At 37.5% G+C, this 26,004-nt stretch overlaps 1 protein-coding gene across 3 annotated transcripts; it reads right to left on the bottom strand.

Annotated features, from left to right (window-relative positions):
- Positions 1–4,757: 4,757 nt before the first annotated feature.
- Positions 4,758–24,020, bottom strand: nqo1 (NAD(P)H dehydrogenase, quinone 1). 3 transcript variants are annotated; one of them, XM_084405592.1, is made up of 7 exons: positions 23,893–24,020; positions 14,112–14,266; positions 13,555–13,722; positions 11,143–11,273; positions 10,848–10,961; positions 10,642–10,743; positions 4,758–5,644 (listed from the first exon to the last, which is right to left on the bottom strand). In XM_084405592.1, exons 2-7 carry the CDS (start codon positions 14,125–14,127, stop codon positions 5,336–5,338), a joined length of 840 nt encoding a protein of 279 aa, XP_084261718.1. In that variant the 5' UTR covers positions 14,128–14,266; positions 23,893–24,020; the 3' UTR covers positions 4,758–5,335. The 3 variants fall into 3 exon arrangements, with proteins under 3 accessions (XP_084261718.1, XP_084261716.1, XP_084261717.1); XM_084405590.1 differs by lacking the exon at positions 23,893–24,020 and adding an exon at positions 21,826–23,816 and having other exon boundaries at positions 4,793–5,644; XM_084405591.1 differs by lacking the exon at positions 23,893–24,020 and adding an exon at positions 14,373–14,682 and having other exon boundaries at positions 4,793–5,644.
- Between the last annotated feature and the right edge of the window lie 1,984 nt (positions 24,021–26,004).

Genomic DNA, 26,004 nt, shown 5'->3' on the forward strand with positions numbered 1-26,004 from the left:
AAGTTAATCTCGTCAATGTCAGTGAGCCAATGAGCATGCAGCGTGATTGGCTGTGGCGAGGCATCGAGGAAAAACACTATTTTACACCCAGAAACGTGTCTCACACATGAGGCTGTGTAGCGTAAGCGTCCCAAACCCCATAGATGGAAAACATCAAAAGTGTGGCTACATGTCACCAGGCTCGATGCCAACAGCGCGCGATGCAAGATTTGCGACAAGATAATTGCTGCCAAGACCGCCAACACGACAAATCCGATGAAGTGCACAGAATAAACTTAAAGGTGCATTGTGTAATATTTAGGAGGATCTATTGAAAGAAATCCAATATAATATACATTTTGCGCCGACATGTTTCTACAGAAGCCCTAAACGGACAAACTACTACAGAGCGCGTTTCGTCACTATGTTGTTCTTCGTGCAAAGAAGCTAGCTAGAGTCAGCGAATAAAACAATGATGAACAAGTAACAATAATATTTGCAATAACATATCGTTTTACTGAATAATTAAGTAAACGTTATTTCTTAATTTATCTTGGTAAAGAAACCTCATTGCTTAACTGGCTACTCTCTGCTGTCTCAGACGACGACATCACTTCCTGTCGGCCACCGTAACTTCTGTTGGGTGCACTTCGCAACCTCACCACTAGATGGCGCTAAAAATCACACACTGCACCTTTAAGACCAGAAAGTTGCTCCGTCCTCGACTGCAAGAAGATCTGGAGCGCGTCACAAGTGAACCGAAACTCAGCGTATAGGAAACTTGCCTGACAGACATGAGAAACAGGCCTATAGAAAGCTTGAAATGTCTACTTTTAAACGAATCCATTCAAATCGAAAACAAATACGCTCTTATTATGTAACCCAAAGGTGCGTGTTTGTTCACTTTACTGCGAAGGGTTCTGCCTAAGTTAATAGGGGTGAGCGGGGCACAAACTAACGCTAGCTAGTTGTAACACAAACGTTTTAAAACTTTCCACACATGCCAGCATAACGAAACTTAGTGTATTTACTAGTTACCATATCAACACTATATAGAGAAAATAAATGCGCCAAAATTAAAAAATCTCTGGAAGATATCACTGAACATTTATTTAACCATAGCAAAAGTACATTTCTTACTTTCTTACTTGTTAATTTTTCATCTCTGTTTTTTGTGTTTATTTAAAATTAGATATTAGAAATCTGATATTATTTTAATCTTATATCTGTTATTTAACAGTTCGTTAATGCTGATCTAACCAGCAGAAGACGCTCGCCGGGTTTAAACCACACTGCGTTACAATGAGCCCCTGTTAGAACTATAATATTGTATTATATTCTATACTTTTATGAATTCTATTGAGAAACCATGAGAAAAAGGTCAATGTTCAGAAATTATTTATCATTATTATGTTTTGAACTATGCTGTATAGCGGTGTTTTGCGGTGTGTTTGTTGTCAAACTCCAAATGACTTAATTTTTTAATTGTTAAAAAAATGGCATTATTTTATATGAAAAAGTTAATAATTGTATTTTATTGAGAAAATATTTTGTCTTGTGTATTTTTTTATTTATTAGATCAGATAACATTTTAATTTGTCATATGATCATGTTATAACTGAACCCACCTATGGGGCATGTTGTCACATTTCACCCAAATGTAAAATCAAGAAAAAAATTGATCAAAACCACATGATTTTACTAGACGTGTGAAATTAATGTGGGGGGAAATAAATACTCTGAAGGGAATTTACACAAACTAAGAAAGTCAAAAAGTGTTAGTTTGTGCCCCGCTCTCTCCTACACGATGTTAGCTAACCTCATGATTTATATTATCTTCGAACTGTACATTTCTGGACATTACTTGGGCACAGTCACACCTGATATAACAAATTACTCTGAATTGTAATGTCGAAACATGCATTTTCTGTATAGCCGCTTTGAAACGGTGTGTTTTGTGAAAAGTGCTATACAAATAAATCTGCATTGAACTGAATATTTGATATTCTTGATGCTGGTCTGTTTATTTTTAGGATGACAAAGAAAAAAACTTGAAAACTTCTTTAGGCTGTTCTGCCTCATCAATGTCAAAATAATTGAGATAGCCAATCAAAGTGTAGTTTGATTTCAGCTACACATCTTAATTAAACCTCGTGGGGGAACGTACAACCCAACACAATAAATCAAAATAATCAACTAAACTATTACATATGCAGAAAGCACATGATTAGTGCCCAAAATGCTAAGTAAGAAGATCAATATCCAAAAGCACAAACATGAATAACATTTAAAAAAAAAATTGGTTACACTTAAGTACTGAGTAATATAAATGAACTACATGCACTTAATATAGTGTTAGGGTTCGGATTAGGGTGTGTTTATCATGTAATTATGCATCATTTATAGGATAGTTATTACTACGGTAATGTAACGTGTAATAATGACACTAAAATAAAGTATTACCCTTTTTTTTTTTTAAGTTGTAATTACGGGAAACAGTACAGTTTACTGTTTGTGGAAATAAAAGTGTTAAATGCTATTAGATATTTAATACAGATAAATGTTACATTTTTATTTTATTTTGTTCTATTAACTATTTTTCACAATGTGATTGTTGGTGACCTGTATTAAAACTAATCTGAGTAAATACCAGTATCATAATAACTAATTGTACAATAATTAATAATGTTAATAATAATAAAGTTGTATTGCCCCTGTTATTTAACTCATAGATAATAACAATTGCTTATTAGAAACTTCAGAAATCTAAACAGCATATGGCTGATTTTTATAATTATAAATACAGTTTTTTTAACCTCATAATCATGAAAAAATGTGATTTTAAAAAACAGCAGCGAGATTTAAAGTATATTGTATAGTACATTCATAATGTTCAATAAAAACTGTACGAAAAAAAAAAAACGTGATCAGTTTAAAACATTGAGGAAAAAACCATGGAGGAAAGTGAAAGATTGGAGCTAAAACAAATACTCAAATCCCAGATAAAGTGAAATGAACAGTTTTTTCCCTAAATAAAAGTCTGATCTTCTACTGTTGGGATACTGTCTTGTTATTGGATAATTAAAATAAATTATAATGGGAACTTTATGCATTTTAAAATTCTGAGATTTGTATTTATTTATTTATTTATTACATTTTTTCCATTAGCACCGTTTATGTAAACAATACTGTGTTGTAAAAGGTCTCGTTTAGTGCATGATGGGAATAAAACAACAATAATAAAAGTATAACCTTGTGATATAGATTCCCGTTTCTGGCTCATTTTAAAATGAAAACATCGATGGCTACAGCTTTGTCAGTGCATGACATCAACAGCTCTGACAATAACACTTGTTTTATCCACAGCGAATGAGACATTTCTATAAAACAAATAAAGCAGTTCGTATATAAATAGACGCAACACGTACCGCGCAGCGCTTCTTTACAGGCAAACAAATAAAGTTCAGTTCATGTTGGACTTCCACCCATAATATCAGCGCTTCAACTTCAGTTCAGATATGGAGGAATAACGGTACAGGACGCCGGGAATACTGGGAGTTTGGGGTGGGATGGCTGGGATTGCGTTGCAGCAAATGACGCGCTGGCGCATCCGAATGACGTGTTCGCGTCGCGACGCGTCGCGGTCAGTGTGCGTGAGCCTGTGGCGTCAGCGCGTAGGGGAGACTCGATCTGTCACCACACCGGGGCACCAAAGATTGTTGCTTTATTAATAACATTATATTATTGGCAAAAATGCTTTATACATAAATTTAGATTCTTTAAATTGTTTATTATAGTCAGAAATGAAATAAAATGATTCTCAGATGCCCAATAAAACCGTGTAATGTGTTTGTATTTTTATAATCGAATCTGTATTTTATAATCTAATTATTATTATTTAATTTGATGTATTATTATGTTTATTTTTATTATTATTTTTATTTAGCCTTTTTTCTTCTTCTCTGTATATTGACTGTTTATGCCATTTTGTAGCAAGTATTCAGATTTTGTATCTGAATCCCATCGACCTTTCAAAAATAAAATAAAAGTCACCACACTGTGGCAAATTGTCAATAAATGTATCTCAAAGTAGATTTAGTTTACAACTGCGATTTGTCTTTAAAATTTTGGTCTGATGTTAGTTCTTTTCTTTTTGCCCCAAGAAAGGTGAATTATAAACGATCTCTAAAAGATGTTATATGTTCTTTCACACACAGAAGCAACATGTTTGAATATGTGGTGAACTTCTACGTGATCTTGCATGCTAAATATTACATCCATAAACAAAAATGTGCAAAACGCATACCTAAATGCAATTCATTCTTCATCGAGATGGAATCGCTAAAGGAGTCGTTACAGTTAATTAAAAATAAAAAGAATGAAATTTTGTTCAACTTTATGGAGAAATTCTTTATATTGTAATGTCCCCACTATGTTTACTAAATTCGATGAATCTTGAATGTCTCAATAGGAAAAATTAGGAAATATTTCGTTTTTTTTTTTTTTTTTTTTTTTAAGAAAAGAAAAGAAAAAAAAGTAGATTTAGTTTTTAAAGTCAGTTTAAAGACACATACATACAAAAAGCTGTTGAACATTTCCACCGTTATTGAAAAAAAAAAAAAAAAAACAGCTAATAAACAAACCGGCTCAGTAGCGGGGCATGTTGTCACAGTGGAAACCAGCTGATTTAATGACACGGATTTTTTTGTGAAGCGTGAAATACTACCTAACGTTAATCAATAATGAAACACAAAGAAATCAAAAACAGCATTGTTATTATGAACACAATTCAACCTTTCAGTTGAAATGTACCTTCATATTTTTTCAAGTTGACATTTTTTTATTGTTCATTTAGGCTATTTACCCAACATAATGTTACATCAATTATTTTAAAAGAATACATTATACAAAGAATAAATAAAAGATTTCTTATATTTATTTATTTTTTGTATTTGTAGTTAAAAATCTCAAAATGTAAACCAACATGATTATGAGTTTATCATAACACAACAGATGCCTTAACACATTAAAATGCCCAGATTTGTCTAATAAGTATTACAAATATGACATCTAAAAAATCAAAATAGTCATATAATAGTCAAATAATCTATATTTGACAAGTTACTTCATTAATACACCAAGATGAGTATAAATACTAAAATAACAATAGATATCAGTAAACATAAGAATTATTGATTAGTCACATTATTCAGTTGCTTATTGCTGGTATAATGTTGGCTATCTGAGGCATAAATGACAGGCTGATATTATAATCTCAAGCACATTTCTCTTAAAACGTCCTTTATTCTGCTAACGATCCTTTGAACGAGTAACTAGCGTTGTTTCGCTGGATCCTTCAGCTTTCTTTAGCTTTGGTCTGGTTGTCAGGAGGGAGAGGTTTTCCTAAATGATGAGCTGTGGTGATGCCGTGAGTGAGAGACGCACACTTCTCTCTGACCTCCGGCCGAAGACGAAATCCTCCTTGGAAACTGAGGTCGAAGTACTCGGTGGGAGCGAAGGACAGGGGCTTTTCGGCAAACACGCCGTGAAGTCGTTCCCGCCACGCTTCCAACATTTGACTTCTCACACTCGCTGGCGAGTGCGCCGGACACCAGAAGATCTGAGGAGCGAGGACCTGAAACCCACAGAAGCGCAGCACTCCATTCTGTGTGCAAGAAAACACAAAAACTCTTTGTAATCTACATTTTTCTTAATCAATGTTAAAAAATAAAATAATAATAATCTCAAAGATGTCGTATCATATCCTCCTGGGACCCAGGAATAGACTTTTGTCCACTGTAGTGGACGTTATATTTTAGTGAATTTCTCTGACACCATACATGTTAGGGCTGGGTATTGACACAAATTTCACAATTCGATTCGATTTCGATTCAATATTGATTATTTTGGATATCAGGTTCAATACATGGCAAATTTTCTCAAGGAAAACATCTCTTCACTAATGCTGTAAACTATGGGAGTCAGTGGTGGCCTATAGGCTTCATTAGCCTACTATAATACTGAAGGTAAAAATGAACTGATTTGTATACAAACACTTAAATTACACTTTTATTTATTTTTAGAATAATAAAGTTATATGAAATATAAACATTTAAATGGTGTCTGTCATAAAAACCTGCCAGATTTATTAAAACATGCATTAAAAATTGAAGAACATTAAAAATGATAATGAATATGTAATATGGTGCATATATTTAGCAAAATGCTCCTTTAGAGTTAATATTTCTAGCTGACTGACGAGTTTATGGCCACTGGATCTGGTTTTTCTGAGGTAAATGTGACGTTACATGACATTGTTTACAAGCTGTTTTACTGACGTCTTTCCACAGTTGAAACACTGAGCGACTCCATGTCACATGATACGGATTTCGATAAGTTGTACTCTGTCTTTTAACACACTTTCAGATGCTCGTTCATGTTTATTTCGCACTGTAACTGGTGTTATTAAGCTGGAAGAGAAGATCATGTGCTTCTCTTGAGCGATCTCATGCTACAGCGCCGACACGGTAATTATGTTTTTGAATTTCATAAGAAAATGGACGTAATTTGAAATCTGAGACTTTGTTTCATATCAATAGTAACAAAGCACAAAGATTATTGCGATTTCTTGGATGGGATGCGCGCTACAATGTCCCAATCATTCATCAACTGAGAACAGGATGACTAATCGATTCTTGGGATTTAAGAATCGATATCGGTTCGTAAAAATGAGAATCGATTAAAATCGAGAAATCAATATTTTTTACCCAGCCCTAATACATGTCACAGTTTTAAAGCGAAACTCTCGCCTAATGCAACCTAGGGTCTTTTTGTTAATCTACCCGAAGGCAAACTTTCGTTTAAAAGCATAATTAGGATGGAAACGCCACTTTTAAGTTTGATCGTATTTTCGTTTTCGGTCAAATTGCCTTGTGAATGGGAGTGCATGGGGCACGACTATGATAGCATTAAAAACGCTATTTTTAAACACTGAGAAGACTCGACACAACATGAAACTTTGCTGGAAGTATCACCAGGGGCTCTACACATGAACTCCAGCACTGAGAACATTGTTTGTGTTCACAGAGTTTACTAAAAAGAAAGATTTTGAAGAACTCACTGCGTTTCCGTCCGCCGGCATTTTGACAGTCAAAAATAGTCGATCTCCGAATGCAAATGAACCGACTCTGAATTTTAGTATCGTTCCTTATATGAGGATCCTTTTTCAAATACAAGGTCAATATTGATTTTTACTAACGACAAAACAACAAATTATCCGTGAATGTATATGGAACTTAGGAGCTTTCCATCTTTACTCTCCTCCCTGTTACGTTGCATTCAGAGATCGACTATTTTTGACTGACAAAATGCCGTGACTTATTCGCGATACAGCACTAGCCTCGAGTACCTTATTGCTTTTATAAAACGGTTACCACACAATGCGAATATTAAAGCCAAAAAATATTTATCAATGCAACTTTCATGAAGTAAAATCACTAAAAGTCTTCCTCCCGCTGGAAAAAATAGTCCCTGACCGTAAACAGCAACAGAAATGACAGTATTTCTCCTTTAGATGGCGGCAAAGACTGTCTTTATGCGTGAGTCAGTCAGTAGAGAAGACTTTGATATTGAAAGGACTGAAACTTGCTGTGAACACGGAGAAGCAAGACGCAACTGACAAATGACTAGCGTGTCAGGGCACGGAAAACAGATTTTTTTATTACGAATATAGGACTGACATGAAGGAAAATGCTTTATCTACTGTAAATGCACGTACACTCGTTTACTCGATCTCTCACAATACTCTATAAGCTTCAACGAACAATATCAATGAGAACAAACATATGTTGACGTTGCTAAGAGTGGTTGCTAGGGGTGTTGTGTAGTGATGCACAGAACCGTTGGGTGAAGCGGTCATAAGCGTTTTATCGTGAATAAAACACAGCTATTGACCAATCAAGGACTAAGGACTGGACCTAATCGTTTTATAATTAGAATTAAATAACTAGTACTAAAATGTATTCTAAATGTACAAAAAATATATGAACATCTGAAACCACACCTATGCAAAAGTCACATTTTCCTGGTGGCCTTATATACTTTATACAATAGATCGATGAATACAATAGAATACATGAAAAAACAGTGTCAGTGTCTCTTTCAATTAGAATTACAGCTTCAGTTTCTACTATAAAGCGTCTCTCCAGTGTGTTCATGCTTTACTCGCGTCTGACCTCGACGGACTGAACAGAAGAAATGAACCGGAGAAGATTTACTCATAAAAGAAGGCGGAGCCTCAGAGCCACACCCACCTATTACATCATCACCACGGACCAATGGCAGTTCAGAGGCGTTTACCAGCTAGAGTGAACACGAACACCTGAAACGAACTTCATTTTGGCCTGATTTTGTTCGAAATGACGTCACACCAATTCGTTCTTCGATTTCGCTTGAAGTGCATCAAGTCCCACTGAAGTGCCTTGGAACAATTTGTATGATGATGCGTTGACGTAATTTCCACTGAAACGGGAAGCTAAGGCGGGACATTTTGAATGGCTCCTCCCCCTTTTCAAATAGCAAATAGTTTAGTTTGGAAGCGAATCCGAGCACTGATGATGATTGAGCAACCGAACTCACACTCCAACACATATTGCCCTGTGACGTGTCAGCGCTCGCTTTGGTCAGGTGGTATTTATAGCATAGGGGGCGGAGCTTTTGAGCATTTGAGAGCATTTGATTGGACAGAAGATGTGATGAGAAGCTGAAGTGATGTCATAAAAATCCGTGATCCATTTTAGCGAAAGTGAGAGACTGAGTTTTGCATGCTTATATCTCCTAAATGTTTTGGGACACACCAGCTTATTCATAACCATAAAGGGGTGGTTCAGGATTTTGGACATCGGACCTCATTTCCAAGTTAGCCTGGGTGTTATTTATCAGTGGAGACCGTTTTCAACATTTTTCATCCAGTCCTTCCAGTTGCATAGTTCGCCGGTGCTAGGCTAGCGCGAATCAACGGTATCTGCTAGCCTGCCATTAAAAACAGTTTTACCCACTCCACAGTACACCAAAAGCAAATAAATTATAACGCCAGACTATCGATGTAAATGTCTGTTGAGAGAATAATGTTAAAAATCGAACTACTCTTGCATCTCAGTGATCGCATTACATTTACAGGAACTAATTTCTCAGCAGCGGCGGAATTTTACTTTGCTCCAGTTAGTAGTACTGCGCCGAAAAGTAAACACAGAACAGAAGCGCACTATGTGATTGTCATGTGGAACGGCTCTCTCGGTTGCCTAGGTAACTGAATATCACTCCGCCGCTGCTGTAGACTGTGCTAATAAATACAGGGAACAAACTATAACTATTGCAATGCGATGAAAGGGTAGTTCGATTTTTAACATTATTCTCTCAACAGACATTTACATCGATGGTCTGGCGTTATAATTTATTTGCTTTTGGTGTACTGTGGAGTGGGTAAAACTGTTTTTAATGGCAGGCTAGCAGATACCGTTGACTCGCGCTAGCCTAGCACCGGTGAACTATGCAACTGGAAGGACTGGATGAAAAATGTTGAAAACGGTCTCCACTGATAAATAACACCCAGGCTAACTTGGAAATGAGGTCCGAGGTCCAAAATCCTGAACCACCCCTTTAAGGCTAACATATTCATACTAAAAGCTAAAAAACTTAAAGGGCAGGTTTTTGGGTGTCTAAAACATGTGACAAAACGCATTCCATATGGATTTAATACACAATGCAACACTGATCCAGGATTGCCTCATATTATAGGGGTGAGCGGGGCACAAACTAACGCGGGCTAGTTGTAACACACTGGTTTTAAATACTTCCACACATGCTATCATGACGAAACCTAGTCTATTTACAAGCTGCCATATCAACACTATAAAGAGGAAAAAATTACGGCAAAATTCCGAAATCTTTGGATGATATCACTGAAGATTAATTTAACCAGCAGAAGACACTCGCCAGGTTTAAAATCCCAGTTGTGCAGGCGGGGCATGTTGTCACACTGCGTTACAATGAGCCCCTGTTAAAACTACGCTATTATATTCTATACTTTTATGAATTCTATTGAGAAACCATGAGAAAAAGGTGAATAAAGACTGAGACTCAATGTTCAGAAATTATTTATCATTATTATGTTTTGAACTAAGCTGTGTTTTGCGGTGTGTTTGTTGTTGTCAAACTCAAAAATTTGTTTATTTTTAATTATTAAATAAATGGCATTATTTTATATGAAAAAGTTAATAATTGTATATTAATTGAGAAAATATTTTAGTTCGTCTTGTATATTTTTTTAGCATTTTAAATCCCACATTTCACTTCCCTTCTTTCAGGGTAAATTAAGAAAAAAGTATGCACTGTATTAATGAAACAAAACCACATAATTGTACTGGACATGTAAAAAAACAACAACTCTGAACCCCAAGTGGATTTACACAAACTGAGAGAGTCAAAAAGCTCTCCCCTACAGGACGGTTGGCAATCCTAATGACCGACAAATTTGCACAAAGATTTGTTTACGCAGCTTAATTTGAATAAATGCTCTGTCTGGGAGGGATGTTTTAAGCTGTGAAACTGGTACACTGGACTGAAAGGTCAAACAAAAGTCATGATATGAGAAATGTATCTCACCTGTAAAGGCCAAAGGAGAACGTTGATGTCTCCATGAACGGCGTCGGCCAGAAACATGGACTCTGTCGCCCCAGTGGTGAATGAAAGTATGGCCTTCTTATCCTGGTGTGAATGGTGCACGACATTTTAACTAAATATGATCACCATTAGAATCACAGAAACAGGAATCAACAGTGTCAGGTGCACAAAACAAGCCTTTTTCAGACCTTAAAAATGCCGTTGTCGTACATCTTCTGCAGGGTGAAGGCGAACCCTTGAGTGAAGACTCGGTCCATCCAGCCCTTCATGATGGCAGGAACACTGAACCAGTAGAGAGGGAACTGTGAATATAATCAAATCATGTTATTGTTCTGAGATCAAGGTGAAATGTACAGTACTGTGCAAAAGTCTTAGGCATGTTAATACCACATTTTTTTGGGGGGGGGGGGGATATTAACATGCCTAAGATTTTTGCACAGTACTGTATGACACTGTACTTTGACATGAGTATGGCAGTATTACCTGAAAGATCACCAGCTCTGCTTGCTCCAGCTTGTGTTGTTCTTCTGAAACGTCGTCACTCAATCGCCCGTCCTGCCATGCCGCCATCATCTCCTCATTGTACACAAAGTGCTCAGGGTTCTTCAGATCACCTGGAATAGTTACAGTAATATAATGCTCCTTTACATTATTTATTCATATAAATGTTTTCATTTATTTATATAATGCTCCTTTCCTGTAGCTCAAACAGTAGAGCGTTGGCGCTTGCAACGACATGGTCATGGGTTCGATTCCCAGGGAAAGCAATGAACTGATAAGAATGTAAATGTGTACCTTGAAATGCAATGTAAGTCGCTTTGGATAAAAGCGTCTGCCAAATGCATAAATGTAAATGTATTCATTTAGCAGACGCTTTTATCCAAAGCGACTTACGAGAACAACAGAAGCAGTGAAACTAACAATAGGACAACAATATGCAAGTGCTATGACCCTTCCCAGTTTAGTCTAACGCAGTACATGTACTTTTGTGTGTGTGTGTGTGTGTGTGAATAGATATAGAAGAGAAGAGAAAGTGTTAGTATTAATTGATCAAGTGTGATTGATTGATCAAAGATGCGTCTATACCAGGGGTGTCCAAACTCAGTCCTGGAGGGCCACTGTCCTGCAGAGTTTAGCTCCAACCCCAATTAAACACACCTGAACCAGATAATCAGACCTTGTTTATCTGGTTCAGGTGTGTTTAATTGGGGTTGGAGCTAAACTCTGCAGGACAGTGGCCCTCCAGGACTGAGTTTGGACACCCCTGGTCTATACCATGGTCTGTCTGAATACTCGATTCTGATTGGCTGGAAGGTGTGAATTAAGTTAGGGATAATCCACGGCTAGCTGTGCATTAAATGAAGTTTTTTTTTAATTTAGGAGCACGTTCAGGTAAACAACCAATCAGAGCGAGAGGAAGCTGGTATATAGTGCACTGAAATGGTTTATTGCACAGATAGCCGTGGATTATCCCGCTTATACCATGGTCCATGGCTTATACCAGCATTGACAACTTAAACGAACACGCCACCGTTTTTTTTTATCACTGCTACTTGGGCGTAGAGATATCAGATATCTTTCCAAGGGGGTATTGTTTCAGAAAAAACTGAAGCTTCCCCGGGGGCCGCCATTGATTAGCAGACCCTCACCTTCTCTTGGCACAGCTACTAGAAGACAGACGGGTTGTTCACGTCACATCTATGTCATCAAGCTCAGTTTGAGTCTGCGCAGTACGCTCAGCCATCAGGAAGTGAGAGCTTCTAATTGACTTCACTTTTCTCTGTTGAATCAAATGGGGTCGCTGTGTCCATTTCTTTTACTGTCTATGCGAATTTCATGTGTTGCGTGATATCTCTGCGCCCAAGTAGCAGTGCTTCGCCTGTGCTTCCCCCCAATATAGTCCCAAGTCAATATCTGCCTAGGAAATCGCCAGTCTTAATCTGCATTGCGATTTGTACTCGTTGTGAATACGCAGGCCACAAGAAATTATTATTATTATTTTTTTTGTTGGATCACTTTTACTCACGACATGCTATCCGGCAACAAAGGATTCCATTCATTATGCTAAGCTAAGCTAGCGGCGGCGCTGCCAGACTAAGACAATGCATGCACTGAGACAAAAATGCGTTTGCCCACCGATCTAAATGTAGGGGAGACGGTGAATAAGCCCTTTTTCAAAAAACGGTGGCGTGTTCCTTTAAAGCTGTTATTCATATTTGCAACGTAATATTTGACCAGAGGGGTAAAAATTATCGTTATTTCCGTCAGTTACGGCTCGTTAGATCTAACATTTGGCCTGCTTTACATCAAATACAGAGATAAAGAAAAGCGGTAAGATAAAAAAAATTTAAAACAAGTTTCAGGGCTCATGATGTTTCTGTGAGTGCACAGCTCGATCTCTGATCTGTGTGTGTGTGTGTGTGTGTGTGAGTGAGTGAGTGAGTGAGTGAGTGAGTGAGTGAGTGAGTGAGTGAGTGAGTGAGTGAGTGATGTGTGTGTGTTTGTGTGATGTGTGTGCAAGTAACGTATGTGTGAGTGTGTGTGTGTGTGTACGAGTGACGTGTGAGTGAGTGTGTATGTGAATGTGTGTGTGAGTGATGTGTGTGTGTTTGTGTGATGTGTGTGCAAGTAACGTATGTGTGAGTGTGTGTGTGTGTGTGTGTGTGCGAGTGACGTGTGTGTGTGTGTGTGTGCACGAGTGACGTGTGTGTGCACGAGTGACGTGTGTGTGTGTGTGTGTGTGTGTGTGTGTGTGTGTGTCACCAAGATACACCTAGCCAGTCTTTTTAACCTATAGCATAGTTGTAGCTTTTTAATATAAATGCAGTTTATATCTTCCTTACATTTGTACATGAAGTAGATATTTGAGGATGTTACATGACAGCAAATTCCTACCCTTGATATCATCTGCAGTAGCTGAGGATTTAAAGCTCATCGCATAGAGATCCGACACCAGGACTTTATAGCCTTGCTTCGTCAAAGCCTCGACAGCGACGTCCCGCGCAGCAGCGTTGAATGAGACGGGACTCTGGTGGGCATAAACTATCAGTGCTGTCTTCTGTGCTGTTTACACACACACACACACACACACACAGGGAGAGAGTTTGATTTAAAGGAGTAGTTCAATTTAAAATGAAAATTAGCCCATGGAAAATTCTCTCACTATCCAAACCTGTGTGAATTTCTTTGTTTTGTGAAACATTTTAAGAAAGTAATGTTTTTTTTGCCAATACAATGGAAGTCAATGGTCACCAAAACTGTTTGTTTTCCAGCATTCCTCAAAAAGTCTTCTTTCGTTTAAGAAAGTCATACAGGTTTGTTTGAGAGAATTTTTGTGTGAACTATAACCTTTAACAGATATGATACAAAAATGGTACAATGAATTAGTTATGGTCAAACACTAACTGACTAATCTAAAATAAAATGCATATATACGAGTACAGATTTCTCACCCATTTCTCGTTGCATGCGATCCTCAATTCTGCACCAGGATGAAGAGAGAAAGGTCTTGGGCTTGTGAATGAGTTGCTCTTATAATCCTTCCAACGCTCGCGTGCGAAGAAGTGTCCGATCCCGTCTCAGGTTTCAGGCTCTGTGAATGTATAACCTGTGAGGATAAGGAAAGGGTTTGACTGATTGGTCAAATGAATGGACATCTTGGTGACAATCTAGTTAAATATGTGAGTTAATGGAATGGAATGCAGTTCTGGTACTTTTGCTTCTTCAGGGAGTCATGCACCTTTTAATTGTTTTCTTGCTTGCAGCTCTGTGTGAAATATAACACTAACACTTAGCAGTGTTAAATAAACATAAACATATATATATATATATACACTGCCGTTTAAAAGTTTGGGATCGGTACGATTTTTAATGTTTTTAAAGTAAGTCTCTAATGCTCACCAAGCCAGCACTTATTTGATAAAAAAAAAATTTTTAAAAGCAATATTGTTAAATATTATTACAATTTAAAATAACTGTTTTATATTTACAAATATTTTAGAATGTAATTTATTCCTGTGATCAAATCTGAATGTTCAGCATCATTACTCCAGTCTTCAGTGTCACATGATCCTTCAGAAATCATTATAATATGATGATCTGATGCTCAAGAAGCATTTATGATTATTATCAACGTTGAAAACAATTATGTACAAAAAAAAACATATTTCAACAAATTTCAGGATTCTTCAAAAAGTTCAAAAATTATTCTAGAAACTTCAAAAGAGCAGCATTTATCTGAAATAGAAAGCCTTATGTAACATTACACACTACCGTTCAAAAGTTTGAGGTCAGTAAGAATTATTATTTTGGTTGGAGAAATAAAAGAAATCATTACTTTTATTCTTATTATATATTTTTTATATATTTTTATTATACGCAAGGATGCGTTCAGTTTATCAACAGTGACAGTAAGACATTTATAATGTTACAAAAGATTCTAAATGAATGAAATAAAACTTTCTATTCATTAAAGAATCCTGAAGAAAAATTGTCCACGACGGTTTTCAACACTGATAATAATCATAAATGTTTCTTGAGCATCAAATCATCATATTAGAATGATTTCTGAAGGATCATGTGACACTGAAGACTGGAGTAATAATGCTGAAAATTCAGCTTTTATCACAGGAATAAATTACATTTTACAATATATTCAAATTGAATTTTCTTTTTTGTTGTATTTTTAATCAAATTAATGCAGCCTTAGTGAGCAGAAGAGACTTCTTTTAAAAAATTAAAAATCGTACCGATCCAAAACTCTTGAACAGCAGTGTGTGTGTGTGTATATATGTTACGACCGCGGCCATAACACAAGAGAGGACATAGACAACTCAGCTCGTACAATAGGGGTTTATTAACAAAAATGATATAGACGTAACGATAGGAAAATGAACTGGGGTAAGACACAACAAGAGAGCACACAGAACCGCCGCCGAACACCCCGCCCGCCACGCAGGTTTGGCCGCTTAGACTTCTTATGCCAAACATACAGGATCCACAGGTGCCAGCAATCAGTGCCTAATAAAACAAAGACAACATACTCGCCCCCTAGAGGATAAACCGATCAGAACATAGAACAAATGAAACACAAATACATGCATATGTAACACCTTCACCCCCCAAAAGTGAACCTTCACCTTTTCATTAGCTTTCTAGTTTACGCCCCTAACCCACCCGGGACAGGGCATCAGCCACCAGATTATCCTTACCTCGAACGTGTTTGATATCGAGGTCATATGGTTGTAACGTCAGACTCCAACGCATAAGACGCTGATTAGTGTTGCGCATTGAATTCAAAAACAGGAGAGGATTGTGATCACAATACACAACAATAGGATGAGAGCAAGTCAAATAGACCTCAAAATGACAGATGGCGAGGACTAAAGCCAAAGCCTCCTTCTTAATAGTAGAATAATTCCTTTGGGCAGCAATGAACTTCTTTGAAAAGTAACAGACAGGGTGTTCTACCTCATCAGAACCCCTCTGCTGGAGAACAGCTCCCGCACCCACGTCACTCGCATCCACTGCGAGGCTAAAAGGTCTTAAGTGATCCGGTGCCATCAAGACAGGTGCTGAAATCAACAAGGACTTAACATTCTCAAAAGCACTCTGACACGACTCTGACCAGTGAAATAACGGCTTAGGGCTTAGCAAATCGGTAAGGGGTGAAACCACAGTTGCGAAATTTTTACAGAACGCTCGATAATAACCGACCATCCCTAGAAAGCGTCGTAGTTGTTTTCGATCGACAGGTGATGGAAACTCACAAATTGCGGTAACCTTTGCCGCAACTGGACGAACCTGTCCCCCACCAATCACTTTACCTAAATAAATTAGGTTAGCTTTACCGAATTCACATTTACTCAAATTGACAGTCAGATTTGCATCTGCCAAACCTCCCTAAGCAAGTTCAAATGCTCATCCCAGGATGAACTGTATAAAACTAGGTCGTCCAAATAGGCTTCACAACCAGAAACGCCGGCCAGAACAGTGTTCACGAGTCTCTGGAACGTGCTAGGAGCATTTCGCATTCCGAAAGCCATTACCCTATAATTAAGGAACGCATCAGGAGTTACGAACGCTGAAATCTCCTTAGCACGATCCGTTAAAGGTACCTGCCAGTATCCTTTTAACAAGTCCAGTTTTGAGACGTATGTAGCGGAACCTACACGATCTACACAGTCATCTACTCTCGGCAACGGATAGCAATCAGCCTTGGTTACAGCATTTACTCGCCGATAGTCAGTGCAGAACCGATAACTACCGTCAGACTTCTCCACCAGCAAACACGGTGAACTCCAGGGACTAATACTAGGCTCTACGATTTGATTCTCTAGCATTCTCTTCATTTTGTCTTCACCACATGCTCCCACACTTTCGACACTCTCACAACATGATTCATCATTGCAAGCAGCCACCCCGTTCACATCCTGTCATTCAGTGCCAACAAAGAGATAGACCTGTTCCCAGTTCCTCACCCTTCCCCTCACTCCTTTCATGCCACCTTAGATAAGAGCACCGGGCCGCACACTGCAATCGGGAAAATCAATTACCCATCTGTTACATAAACATTTGTTCAGTAACAGATGGGTAATTGAATTTCCCGATTGCAGTGTGCGGCCCGGTGCTCTTATCTAAGGTCTATCTCTTTGTTGGCACTGAATGACAGGATGTGAACGGGGTGGCTGCTTGCAATGATGAATCATGGTTGTGAGAGTGTCGAAAGTGTGGGAGCATGTGGTGAAGACAAAATGAAGGGGTGAAAACTGACTGTGGAGGAAAATGGTGACGTATTTTGCCCGTCCTGGAAAGTGTTTGGTGTAACTGCTGTGGTCCCACGTGAGTATTTGCCCTATATTTTTGTAGTCGCCGGGTAGGTTGGACCTGCCACTTTGTTATTTTGCCTTTTTTATTTTTAGTGGTTATTCGGAGTGGGGGTACGTTTCAGTTCACGTGTGGCTGATCTTGTTAATGGGATCGGTGCGCAGGTGGGCATGAGTTTAGCGTTTAAAGGGATACTTCACCTCTGGGAAGATGAATGTGTATTTAAAATAGGTCATTTAAGTAGAAGAAATGTGAAGAAATTTTTGAATTTGGAGCTTTCTAGACTGAGAAAAGCCAGAAAATGTATTTTTGGCTTATGTGGATGAAAGACAACAACTCCCAGAATGCACTTGCTTCGCTGCCTTAGGAGGCCACGCCTACCGGTAAGAGTGCACAGTTGTTGAAAACAACAAAGCTAGCCTACGTGATGAGTTTGCGAGGGATAGAGATCGTCCAAAATGTCCGGGATTCGGCTTTTGCGTTCTACAGTCGCCATTCATCATGTTTACTGTGGCGAGCAGGACGAGGCTGACGGCCGCGGGAGAACGGCGCGAGGCCGGTGGCGTCATTACTGAGACGCGCCGGGTCTCGCATCTCTCACGGAGGAGCGGGAATTTTTCTTAGCAATGGTAAAACGTACATCAACCGATCACTTGTTTAGCGTTCATGTAAACACTACATTCAAATTCACCAATCGGAATGAATTCAGTTAGATTGAAAGGTGTGCATGTAAACAATGAATGGCGACCGCAGAAAGCAAAAGCTGAATCCCGGACATTTTGAACGATCAAGTCCGGGAAAAGGAGGATGGTTACTTACTCAGCTTTCTCCTACTATTCAGCTTTCTCCACAGAACAAGAGCTTGCTAGCTTAGCTTCCAAAGAAAGGCTGACTGTGTGTACATTCTGTGAGTGAGATCCCACCCTGTATGGGCGGGCTGAAAACATGCGGAACAACGCCATCTACTGGCTGTAATCTTTAGCCTCTGTCCAGAAAATCCTCCGATGACGCAAAATGACGATTTTTGCGTCATCGGAGGATTTTTTCCAGACAAAAAATACATAAATCTCTTGTCCCAGGGGGATATGAGGGTGGAAAGCATGGTAATTCGAAAATACTACAGGTTTTCTACTAATACAAAGCTTAATGCTAAATCCTGAAGTAACCCTTTAAAGTCGCCCCGAGCCCCTAACGCCACTGAAGACTAGATGGTAGAAATAAAATTGTTATAGGGTAAATACAATTTTCTGTGGGATCGCTGTTAGTTACAATTAGTTTGTTAGCCGCGTTTGTTTAGTTGTGTAAACGATCGTTATTAGTGAGAGCAAGTTGGTTGCATACGTGCACGTTTGATATTCATTCGTTTATTCGAGTGCGGATAAAAGTTTGAAATGGCTTCGGTGGTGGATATTTTTTAGGAATCTCCTTCTGAGGAACTGCTTTCATTGTATACAAAGGAGCAGTTATTGCAGATAGCAGAGTTTTATAAAATAGAAATAACCTCTAAGGACAGGACTTTAAAGGAAACTTTGCGGAGCATACTGAAATCTAACCTGGTTAAGTTGGGTATTCTAGAAAGGCCCTTAGCAGAGGAAACGGCTGGTCCTTCTATGGGAGATCATGCCATTCGTTTGAGAGAATTAGCTTTGAAAGAAAAAGAGTTGGAGTTTGAAAATGCAAAATTAGAGTTACGAAAACGTGAATTGGATCATGAGTTTGCATTAAAACGAATGGAGTTAGAAATGGCCACTAAGAAGGGTGCCGCCGTCTCTGAATTTGATGTGGGAAGAAATCGGAGGATGGTTCCTCCTTTTTGCGAAAGGGATGTTGAAAAATACTTTAGTCATTTTGAGAGAGTTGCGATTACTTTAAAGTGGCCTGCGGATTTTTGGTGTTTATTACTGCAATGCGTAATCACTGGTAAGGCGCAAGAAGCTTACTCTGCCTTGACCATAGACGAAGCATCAGATTATGAAACCGTGAAATCCGCAATTCTAAAAGCCTATGAATTAGTTCCGGAGGCGTATAGACAGCGTTTCAGACATTATGTAAAACTTTCTGATCAGACTTATGTGGAGTTTGCGCATGAGAAAGAGATATTGTTTGATCGATGGTGCGCGTCCAAAAAAGCTGAAAGCAGAGAACAGTTGCGACAACTGATGTTGGTGGAAGATTTTAAAAATGGTTTGCCTGCTGTTCTTTCTACGTATTTAAATGAACAGAAAGCTGAGACACTTCACAACGCTGCTATGTTAGCTGATGATTTTGTGCTGACGCATAAGGTAGCATTTAAGGAGAAGTCATGGGACCGATCTCCTGTTTCTTCATCAGTTTTAAGTTCGAAAAGATCATCTGGCAATAAAACAGTCGTTCCTTATGATGACAGGGCTTGCTTTTATTGTAAAGCTTCTGGACATTTAATTGCAAACTGTCCCATTCTTAAAAAGAAGTTCATTGCTGCCCAAAGGAATTATTCTACTATTGAGAAGGAGGCTTTGGCTTTAGTCCTCGCCATCTGTCATTTTGAGGTCTATTTGACTTGCTCTCATCCTATTGTTGTGTATTGTGATCACAATCCTCTTCTATTTTTGAATTCAATGCGCAACACTAATCAGCGTCTTATGCGTTGGAGTCTGACGTTACAACCATATGACCTCGATATCAAACACGTTCGAGGTAAGGATAATCTGGTGGCTGATGCCCTGTCCCGGGTGGGTTAGGGGCGTAAACTAGAAAGCTAATGAAAAGGTGAAGGTTTCATTTGAGAGCACACAGAACCGCCGCCGAACACCCCGCCCGCCACGCAGGTTTGGCCGCTTAGACTTCTTATGCCAAACATACAGGATCCACAGGTGCCAGCAATCAGTGCCTAATAAAACAAAGACAACATACTCGCCCCCTAGAGGACAAACCGATCAGAACATAGAACAAATGAAACACAAATACATGCATATGTAACAATATATATATATATATATATATATATATATATATATATATATACAGTGCAATGCATAAGTGAATACACCCATGCTAAAGTTGACTAAAAAGAGGAATAAAAAATCATATTTTGGAAATTGAACTTAATGCCTTAATTTAAAAAATTAGGAAAAATCCAACCTTTAAGGACACCAATTTTCTTTGTGAATGAATAATGTATCGTAAATAAATAAATGTTCTTCCTTAAAATACATGGTGCATAAGTGAGTACACCCCTATGTTAAACTCCCATAGAGGCAGGCAGATTTTTATTTTTAAAGGCCAGTTACTTCATGGATCCAGGATACTATGCATCCTGATAAAGTTCCCTTGGCCTTTGGAATTAAAATAGCCCCACATCATCACATAGCCTTCACCATACCTAGAGATTGGCATGGTTTTATTTCAGTTAGCCTAATAGCTAGTTTGATTTGCATTGAGAGATGATCTTATGGAAAGTACCCCATGCCAATCTCTAGGTATGGTGAAGGCTATGTGATGATGTGGGGCTATTTTAATTCCAAAGGCCAAGGGAACTTTATCAGGATGCATAGTATCCTAAAAAATAAAATAAAATAAAATACTTAAAAATAAAAATCTGCCTGCCTCTATGGGAATTTAACATAGGGGTGTACACACTTATGCACCCTGTATTTTAAGGAAGAACATTTATTTATTTACGATACATTATTCATTCACAAAGAAAATTGGTGTCCTTAAAGGTTGGATTTTTCCTCATTTTTTAAATTAAGGCATTAAGTTCAATTTCCAAAATATGATTTTTTATTCCTCTTTTTAGTCAACTTTAGCATGGGTGTATTTACTTATGCATTGCACTGTATATATCTATAATTTTTTTTTTCTTTTTTTTTTTTTTTTTTTCTGCTGGACAAACAAACAAACAAACCCTTTTTGGCCTGAAATAAGCATGCAATAATATATATATAATTCAAGAGCGCATCTGGTACTCAAAAAAACGAACAAAGAAAAAAACCCTGGGTGCTCCAGAAGGGGAACAAAACGCAAACAATAGTTGCTGGATCCTATTACATAGAAGAGATCAAATTCCACATCCAGGCACTAGATAGATTTTTATCTTTTTATAAAGCCTTTATTTGCAGGGCAGGGCTACATATAATAATCATGCAATGGTCAAGTCCATTTGTCTCAAAAATCCGAGGCAAGACATTTTTGCTTTTAGTGGCTCTGCATTTTAATTGTGGATATACTGATATTTAAACTGCTGGAAAACCGTCTCACATAATGAGTTTCAGCTGATTAAAGCAATTAAGTTCCATTAGGAGCCGTCAAATATATTCCAGAGTGAACATAAGATTTAGATGTAATACTAAAACAACACACTGGGTTTGTCAGAGGGCTTTGGGAGTCTTTTGTGCACAAGTGAGCTGAAGATCAGGTCGAGCAGGAAAGACAGACGCCAGATGTAATGGCCCGTTAAAAACAACACACTGGTTTGTCAAGAGGGAGTTGTTTCAATGCAAATGAGCTGAAGATCAGATAGAGCTGAAAAGATCGACGCCAGGGACGTTGGCTCACTGTAAATTGATCCTCAAGAGTGTAAATGCATCTGAAATCAGTCCCACAAAGAGGAACAACAAGCGTCACATGAGCCAGAGCCTCGTCACGTGATCACAGCGATATTCTGTTGTCATGACCGACAGGGAGAGAAGAAGAGCATCTTTAGGTTTCAGTCTCTTCACTGTCAGCCATTCCTGAGAAAACTTCTTTTATCATTTCATATTTGTCTTACACAGCTGTCGACGCAATAGCCGTGCAATAAAGAATAACACAGGTGAAAATGCACTGTAAATCTATATTCAATTATTATGGGATCTCCTTTGATGCTCTTTCATTTTAAATATATTTTTATATTAACATATTTTACTGACAGTGTGTTAATTGAACAAAAATTTAAAAGTATCAAAATAGTACAAACTTTGCTTAAGTGACTGTTTTAACCAAGTATTAATTTAGACCTTATTAAAAGCATATTATTTTAATTTGATCTAATATCTAGTGTGTCTGTGGGGTAAAAGGCCGTCCTCGCTACCCTTATACATTTATACGATTTTTAAACAAAATAAACCACTTTTATCATTTATTTTCACACAAAATCTGTTGCACCATCAATGTTCAATACAAACATATATATATATTTCTGCAATCTTACACTATGGGAAGAGTGAAAAGCACCAATATTCTGGTGAAAATGCAAGAACTGCAACTTTTATTTTTATTTTCAATAAAAATCTGTATCTTTGTCTTGTTTTTACTATAAAATATCCTTGAAACAAGGTACATTTACTTGTGCATGATAATAATAGACTTTTAGAGGGTGAATACAGGCAAGGTGGACAACTGCTAAAATGGGAAAGAAACAAGGACAATAAATGGCAAAAATATCTGATACATTTCACATATTTCAAAATATTTACCTTTACCTTTTAAATGTATTGTTCTTTGGGTTTTTTTATTTGCACTTAAAACGAGAGAGAAATTATTATTTATTTATTTATGTATATTCAGATATCTACTCGAAAAACAAGTCTATTGAATTCTATTGAGAAGACAGAGTTTATTGACAACACACGAGTTGACGACTTTCATTTATAGTTAAAGGGATAGTTCACCAAAAAAAAAAAAAAAAAAAAATCTGTCATCATTCATCTGCTACACACCCTCAAGTTGTTTCAAACCTGTTTCTTTCTTCTACTGAACAGTGAACACAAAATATATTTTGAACAATATGGGTAACCAAACAAACAAAAAAAAACTGTTTATAGAACCCATTTAAAGTCTATGAAAGTCAGTGGGGTCCATCAACTATTTATTGTTTACTCACAATCTTCTTTTGTGTTCAGCAGAAGAAAGAAACTCACACAGGTTTGGAACTTTGAGTAACTGATGACAGACTGAACAATCCCTTTTAATGTCGTACAATACAGGGGTGGTGTTAAAGCAGAACGAACATAATCACGTGAAATAAACATTCAAAGTGTAAATTAGTGAAAAGAGAAGACATTTGAGAGTTATATAAGCTGTTTGACCTTTGAATCTGGTTTGGATTGCGAGCATGCGCAAACCATGTTGTTTACTTACAGCTTTCATAAACTCCCAACAATAAAAAATGTCATGAACGATAACTTTAAGAGAAAAACATTATTAAGATATAGCCTAGTATGATATACAAATATCGATTCATGCATACGTTACCACGCATGCTTAAACATCGCGAAAAAAAAGACATGCAACTATTACCTAAAACAAGGATTTAACACTAACTGTGCATTAATGCAAAACGCGCTTGCTTTTGCCTGGTCTCTGCTGTCAGCTCTGAAACCGCAGGGCAGATCGCGTGCGCGAGTAAATACATGCAACTATTGCCTAAAACAGTGATTAAACACTTACTATTGCTGTATGCAAAGTTGCAAACACCTCTGATATACTGTGTAGATTGTGTCTCTCTGTGTCACGGCTGACCGCGTGCGCTCCGCGCTGATTGGTCTAAACGCGGATTCTGCGTAACTGGTTTTTCTAGACAAGGCAAAGGCAAGGCAAGACAAGTTTTTTTTTTATATAGCACATGACATACACTATGGCAATTCAAAGTGCTTTACATAGAAAGGAATACAAATAATCACAAAATAAAAGCAAGGAAAATTAAAACAGTTATTCAAAATGCTTTACAAAGAAATGAATTAAAATTTCACACTAGCAATTCAAAGTGCTTTGCATAGAACATAAGCACAAAATAAAAGCAAGGGAAATTAAAACAGTTAAAAAAGGAATGAATTAGAGTAAATTTAATTAAAGTAAGTAAAAAGATGATACACAGAATAAACGTCTCAGCACTGGTGAATCTTATTTTGCATCTTTCAATTTCCCCAATTAAGTGGTTTATGTTTCTCTCTTACCCAATTCTCAGTGCCATTTGAGTTCAGTTTAGAATCAAAAGGAAGAATCAGAAAACCCTTTAATGCGTTCTGGCCGTTCATTTGCGCAACAACAGTGTTTCCCTTACGAAAAAGAAGTATACCTCAAGTTCATTTTATGAAGTAATGTTCAAGTATATTTTTAAGTATACATTATGAAGTATACTAATGTCAATATGTAGGCTACTAGTAGTAAACTTGTAAGTGTACTATTTTAATACCGCTTGGGACTAAATTGGCCCACTTTTAGTATATAAAAGTATATGTTAAAGTGTAGGCTACTATAGTAAACTTTAAGATCACAACTAGTTCATAATTACGTTTCTCATTTGTACTGCAAGTGAACTTATGTGTATACTAGTAGTTTACTATTTTAATACTTGTAGCAACTTTGAAGTATACTCAGTAAACTACTAGTTTAGTAGTTTTATACTGCAAGTATACTTGCAAGTTTTCTTTTAGTGTACTCTCAGTAAACTTCTAGTTTAGTAAAAAAAAGGTACAAAAGCTGTCACTGGGACAGTACCCTTCAAAAGGGTTCTAATATGTACCATTTAGTTACCAATATGTACCTTTGAGGAACTCATATGCACTCTTTAGGTACAAAGGTGTACCGTTTGTAAAGGTACCGCCAGTGAGTTTTTTTCTTAGTGTATACTACAAGTTTTCTTTAAGTGAACTTAACATTATACTTATAGTTTACTATTTATATATAATTTTTGCACTTGCAGTAGGCCTATACTAGCTTACTATGTTCAAATGTTATTTTTTATACTTGAAAAATACCTATAACTGTACTTTAATTTTAAAAACATTTTATTAGCATCATGCATCCTGTTTTATCAACGCTTGAATGTTGGCAAGTTTCATAAAGAAAGGCAACATTTTAAACAAAAAAGATGAGAAAATCTCATTTTTGTCAAAGACTACGCCTTGGTCAGATTTAGAAACGTGATCAAAACACAGATGGAGTAGATCGAGTCCGACACCCCCAAAGCTTCACACTTCACAGTCGTTTTCTCTTCATGGGTTACGCTTCATTTCATTTGGAAACATTAAAGGGATAGTTCGCCCAAAAATGATATTTAAGCCATGATTTACTTACCCTCAAGCTGTTCGAGATGTATATGTCAATCTTTTTTCAGACGAACACATTTTCAGTTATTTTAGAAAATGTCTTAGATCTTTCAGTGGTTATAGTGTGAAGCTATGGGGTCCAGCTCGTTGAAGTCCGCAAATGTGCATGCATCCTTCACAAAAGTAATCCATCCGGCTCCAGGGGGATAAACGAAGGCCTTCCGAGGGTAATCCGTGCGGTTTTGTCGTAAAAATATACATATTTAAAACTTTATAAACGAAAATAACTGGCTTCCGGTCGCGGTCGACGCGCGTTCACGGAGATGGATGCTTGCATATGATGTACGACGTAGCGTAGGAAGCGTCGTGACGTAGAACGAACGTAGAGTTTTGTTTTGCTCTGCTCTCTGGTTGCGCTGTCACGTTCGTACTACGTCACGACGCTTCCATCTCCATGAACGCGCGCCGACCGCCACCGGAAGCCAGTTATTTTCGTTTATAAAGTTTTAAA

Source organism: Rutilus rutilus (assembly GCF_951802725.1).
Source record: "Rutilus rutilus genome assembly, chromosome: 3".
Lineage (NCBI taxonomy): Eukaryota > Metazoa > Chordata > Actinopteri > Cypriniformes > Leuciscidae > Rutilus > Rutilus rutilus.

Excerpts from the sequence above, each read along its gene's own strand:
- nqo1 (XM_084405592.1), bottom strand. Across the intron at positions 11,274-13,554 it reads TACTGCAGATGATATCAAGG|GTGATCTGAAGAACCCTGAG; the intron begins GTAGGAATTTGC and ends TAACTATTCCAG. Across the intron at positions 10,962-11,142 it reads CAGAGCTGGTGATCTTTCAG|TTCCCTCTCTACTGGTTCAG; the intron begins GTAATACTGCCA and ends TTATATTCACAG.